This window comes from Vombatus ursinus, unplaced genomic scaffold, assembly GCF_900497805.2.
Source record: "Vombatus ursinus unplaced genomic scaffold, bare-nosed wombat genome assembly UNPS02012602.1, whole genome shotgun sequence".
NCBI classification, from domain to species: domain Eukaryota; kingdom Metazoa; phylum Chordata; class Mammalia; order Diprotodontia; family Vombatidae; genus Vombatus; species Vombatus ursinus.
Window position 1 is genome coordinate 4,703,549 of NW_020952380.1, and position 6,000 is coordinate 4,709,548.

At 37.8% G+C, this 6,000-nt stretch overlaps 1 protein-coding gene across 1 annotated transcript in view; it reads right to left on the bottom strand.

Moving 5' to 3' along the window:
* The window catches only part of SASH1 (SAM and SH3 domain containing 1), a 400,079-nt gene extending 395,333 nt beyond the window's left edge, over positions 1 to 4,746 (bottom strand). The window contains exon 1 of the mRNA XM_027857970.1: positions 4,566 to 4,746. Within this exon, the coding sequence (XP_027713771.1) occupies positions 4,566 to 4,610 (45 nt within the window). The 5' untranslated portion in view covers positions 4,611 to 4,746. The remainder of the gene's footprint in view (positions 1 to 4,565) is intronic.
* Positions 4,747 to 6,000: the final 1,254 nt, after the last annotated feature.

The following is a 6,000-nucleotide window of genomic DNA, read 5'->3' on the forward strand; positions in this document are numbered from 1 at the left end:
TGTTATATCATCCATTCATGGATTTTTCCCAAAGCTCAGTCCTTGACTGATCTTCATTCTTCTCTCTTACTGTATCTCTTAGTGATCTCATCTATTCCTATTGGTTCTATTACATTTCTATGCAAATTGTTACTAAATGTCTATATCCATCCTGATTCTCTTTGACCTATCGTCCTGTGTCACTGACTGCCCAGTGGACATCTACGTCTGAATGTTCTGATGTTATTTCAAATAATTTACATTTCAAAATGAACTCATGATTCTCCCCTAAACTTTGCCAATTTACTTATCCCTTCATACCATCTACTCTGTTGTTACTGCTATTGATCCATCATTCTTGAAGAGGACCAATGACATCATGAAGGTGATGTTAGAAGCCCGAAATAGATAATATGATAGGAAAAAAAAAGAAACGCACATATAATTATGATACAAACTATGGTAGTGTAAAAGTGAGATATAGACAAGAATTACCAAAAATTTGAGGAAGGAGAGATCATTTTCAGATGGCAAAGAGTTAAGTGGGGTCAGGAAAGGTCCCAGGAAATGTAAGACAGATCAGTTAAACCTAGGCTGAGAAAAGGTGACATCCTTCAGAATAGGGATTATTTCATCCTTTATACTTCTAGGGGTGGGGAAGAATATATGATATATATGGATAAATATAATAAAATTATATTTGTGTAAACTAGTTATATGTGTAAATGTCTCATATATTCAAGTATAATACTAGTTTCCTTTACAACAGCACAAATTCTACCTTCTATGAGAGGCCCTTCCAGGCTTCTTCCTTCCTCCTCAGCAATAGAACCTTTCTTCTGAGATTTCTTCTCATTTATCCTGTATGTATCTTGTATGGACATAGTAGTTTGCAAATTGTTTCCTCAATTAGAATGTGAGCACCCTGAAAGTAGGTATTGTCTTTTTTCCTTTCTTTGCAACAGCTCCAGTGCTTAGTACAAAGTAAGTGCTTAAAAATGTTTTTTTGATAGATTACAAGATCTGAATGGTGGAGATAACCAGAACAAAAGTATTCTAGGATAAAGTGAAAGGGAGAGTAAACTTTAGCCTGGGAGAATTAAAAAAAATGCTTCATATAAGAGTCACCTGAGTGGAGTCATGGAGGGAGAGGACTCTGACAGACCATGGTGAGTAAGGAGTATAAATTGGGGTATGGAGATGGTAGAAGTGAGTTAGGGTAACAGCTAACAGTTCAGTTTGTCTGGAACATGGAGAGTGAAGAGGAGTTATATGAAATAAGAATAAAAAGGTAGTCTTGGTGTCTGATTCTTTTCTATTCTAGACACCCAACTTCCACCATGTTTTTGAATAAACTTGGAAACAACATTTGAGTTCTCAGCTCCCTGAAGGAGAAAGGCACAGTCCTTAAAGGGTCCTGTCACAGGCTTCAGGCCATTTTGCATTGGTTTTATCGTTATCTTCTTCATCCTATTCCTCAGGCATTATATGGCTTCAGCTCCCAGGAAGTTGTATAAATATGCCTAATCTGTTTCTCTTTGACCTGTTTCTATTGGTCTGAGGCATATTCCCAAGCTAGTTGAGCTAATATGAGATATTCGTAAAATGCTTAACATAGGGCATGGCACATAATAAGTAGGCACTTATTAAGTAGGTAGGTACTTAATAAGGTTTACTTCCTTCCTTACTTGGTGCTAAGATTGGTTCTCCCTTTCATTGAGGTTAAGTGGAAGTGAAGACCTTTTTTGAACTAGCATAACTTACAGCCATTTGGCCTGGATAATAGAGATCATCTCTACCTAAATAACTTTTATACTATCTTGGTCTATCTAGGGTCCAGAAGCAGACTCTTTGGTTTCTTCTATTTCAAAGTACCATTTGGGCTACTCATTTGATTTTTGTTTTCTGTCTGAGTCTCTCACTAGCACTGTAGCAATGACTTAACCCAATGGCTAATCCAAGTCTTTCCCAGTTTAGGTTGCTAGACTTGCCTATTCCTCCAAGTTTTCTCTGATGACATCACTCTATGCTCTACTTCCCCAAGCCTATTGCAGTAGTCTTCCAAAATCCTATCACTGTAGCTTTATATTAACAAAATGCCTTAAATGTGCAGTAATATCTAATAGAAACAATTTCTACCCCTGTGTTAAAAATGCTGCTTGTTATTATTGTTGCCAAGGGAATAGGAAGGTTATTTCATTATAACCCACTATGACATAGAGCGCCTGACATGTGATTATCTAACCTCTGCTTAAAGACTTCTAAAGAAGAATCTCTTAGTCATTGCATTCCATTTATTTCTATAGAGCAGTAGCAGAATATGGCAAAACCCATTGTTTTTACCTCTTTTCTTAAGAATGACTGTCGATCATGCCTTGTCTCACAGGCAAAGATACAGTACATATGAAGACTCATAAAAATCCTAAATGCTGAATATTCTTTAATACGTAAAAAAAATGAGCTCTGAAAAGACCTTTTTAATTTGCTATGAAATCTTCCTTCATCTTATACTTTTATTTACTATCACATGATTTTCTACCAATATAGACTGGTAACTTTTTATGCAATCCTTAGTCAAAAAGATCTACCTTGGGCACCAAAGGGTTACTTGAACTTCCCAGGGTCCTAAATCAGTATGAGATAGAGATGGAACTTGAACCCAGTTCGTTCTGCCTCCAAGGCCAGCCATCTAGCCACCAGGAGTTCCATACACCAATGAAATACAGATCCAGACCAACATACCCCAATACCCTCTACCCCAAAGAAGGTTTACAGAAAGAAATAGAACGTGTGAGTCTAATCCTTGCTCCCTAAAGAGAAGATATTAATATATAATTTTATCTTCTATTTTCCCTACAATCTCCATTTCTGACAGAGGCTAAAATTTAAATTAGAAAAGAAAACGACCTTTCCAGATAGAAATAAAATATTATTGTGGAAGGGGACATAATTGTGTTTGTCTTTCTCTATTCTTCTTGTCCCAAGTTTTGGACAGTCATTCATTCATTCATTCAAAAAGCATTTATTAGTCATCTACTATTTGCCAGGAATCACTCCACTCAAGACACATTCTTATCCTCTTCTCCATGAGAAATGGAGAGGTGGTCCTGTTTCTCTATATGACCAAAGACGAAACTGTTTATCCCTTGCAAAGTTCCCTTCTCACTCAGATAACTAGGCATCTGTTTCTTCTTTCTCCTGTCAGAATGATGGATCTGTACAGGAAAGTTTTTTTTTCTTGAGATCTTTCCTGTATAGCCCCCTTTTCTGTTGGTCATCCTTTTTGCTCTCCTTTTTAGAAGATCAAATTGTGTGGAGGGTCAGTCTAATCAGCATTTTCTTTATTCTCTGTTCTTGAAAAGGATGTAGAAGTCTGAATTTAAAGATTCTATCTACCAGGGTTTCCTTTCCTCAGGGTCAGAGAGTTGCTTGTATGAGGTAAAATCCAGTCTTTCAGCTTTCATTACCATTTGTTCCAGATTGGTATGCACTATTTATGGGATGCTAGCAACTATAGCACAGATTACAAGCTCCAGCCACCCCTCCCCCATACTATGATGCCCATGCAGGGGAATGCCCTCCATGGCATGTTATGTGGCAGCTCCTAGACACTAGACTCAGCTGCATTCACTTTTCTCCTCCCAGGTCAAGCCATGACACGACGCATTTCTCTCCTTCCACACACTTTGACATTCATAGTGCTTAGATTAGCTTCTAACCTTTCAAAATCACATACATATATAACCATCTCTAGGTATTTCCTAATACTCTTAAATACCTCAGCCAGAACTGAAATCACACAAAACTTCTTCTGCAACTAGGGGAAATGGGACATGAATCTTTCCATACAGGGGCCAACAACTCTATCTGTCTCCTCCCCATCCCCACTATAGTAGCATCCCAAGCTCCTGATACTCACTTCCCTCATCTATAAAATGAGGAGGTTGTACTAGATGGTCTCTTTCAGCCTAAATCCAGTGATTCTAATATCAGTGGAAAGTGACAGTCTATTCATTCTAAACCCACTGGTACATCAGTGAAATGGCACTTTTGCATGATTCTGAAGCAGAATTTTGTACAAAAAATCTTCCTAGAAAGTCATTAATTATATATACAAATATTTCTTGTGCTTAGCTGACCATAGAAACAATAGTATTTTATAAGGAGGTTAAAATATAAATTTGACAAATCTTAGAAAAGGAATCTTTTAAAATTATTTAGGAAGGCCATAAAAGCTTGGGAAAATATGCCTCACTTATGATACAAATCTAGCTGAAGTTTTGAAATCTTTTTCATTCATTAGTTCCACATTTTACTTTAATAAGGACATAAATGCTTGGCAAGCCAGTGAAGAGTACAATATTGCTCTGTCAGTGAAATTCTGAGAATTTACATCCAAAGGATTGCATTCAAAGGAATTTGTCACTAATACCACTTTGTATGTAGCAGGTATGTTTCACTGTAAAGTAATGAAGAAGTCTGTAATCTTTTGATATCTATTCCATTTTTATCTTAATTTTATAAAAAACCTTGAGGAAAAAGCACATCAAAACAGCCTCTGTATTTAAATTCTGAATTTCACTTACCATTAGTTTTCTCCAAAACTCATCCTCACTGGCAAAATGTTCCATCGCTATTCAAGAGATAAATTCCTTGTTCTGCCTTGTCAAATATGTCACTTGAACTGTTCAACTGACTGAGCACAGGAAGGAAAACATTTCCAAACCAGCAGCTTCCATGATATTGAATGTTGTGGGTTCTCCCATAACCGAGAGTCTGGGCCGAAATAGAATTTGCATACTTTGGAGTGAGCTGGGTGGTGGCATTTCCCACACTTATGATTCAAAACTGAGATATGTCTCATTCAAGTAGATAATAACATAACTCAAAGAACTCGAGTGTCCTCTAGCATTATTACCATTTGTGAAATGACAACTCCTGTTCCCTTGTATAGCTGGGCCCCGCCTTGCAAATGATGCCAAGAACAATCTTGTTGTGGGTGGCGTGTGTACCTTCAGGCTCCTTTTCAGGGCTGACTCTGGTAATTACAAACCTCTCTCTTGACTTTAAGGTGGGTGCAGCAACACATGAATAGACATCTGGAATGGAAATACTGTATAGAGTTTCAAGTGTAAGAAAATAACTTCTGGCATCCCCACCTACAAAATTTGCTTAAGACTGCCACCAAATTACCAGTCCTATTTGTGGCACTGTGAATATACAATGCTGAAACCAAAGCTGCATAGAAAGATCCAAACTTCTGAGGTTGAGAGATGTTTCAGCACAATACCTGGAGCACCACAGGGGCTTAAGAAATGTTTATTGATTGTTGTTGCTGACTGATCACAAACAGCATTCTAATGAGAGACAGAAGAAATATGGTGCACAACACACCTGGCTTCTGACTACCTTTCCAGGCTTATTGCTCATTAATCCCTTTTATGTACTCTAAACTCCAGCCAATTTGGCTTACTTGCTGTTCACTGTACCTGAGACTTCATCTCTTATCTCTGGGACTTTGCAAAGCCTGATTCCCATACCTGGAATGCATGACCTCCTCTGTTCCACCTGTTAGAATTCCTCACTCATGTAACCACATTCCCACATCCTAGGACTTTCCTGAACCTCGGCCCAGTTCTTACTGCCTGCCCCCTTATCCTCTCCCAAATTATTTTGCATGGTTTTAAACCTGATTTATCTATGTATAAGTTGTCCTCTCCTCTCTTCCTCATAGAATGTAAGCTCCTTGAGGGTAGGGACTTTTTCATTTTTGTCTCTGTTTTCCTAGAACCAAGTACAATGGCTGGCACATAGTAGGAACTTAATAAATGCTTGTTAAATGTATCTTAGAGAATTGGTTTTGGAGTTCAATCTTAGAGATAGATGAAAGGACAGCGGAGCATAGCTTTAGAGGCAATCTAGTTAGAAGCTGCTGGTAGAGAGTCCCAAAGGAATACTGGTAATTTCTTTCTTGCACTTACATGACCTTTGAAGCTTTCAGTCAACTGTCCTTATGTTCAG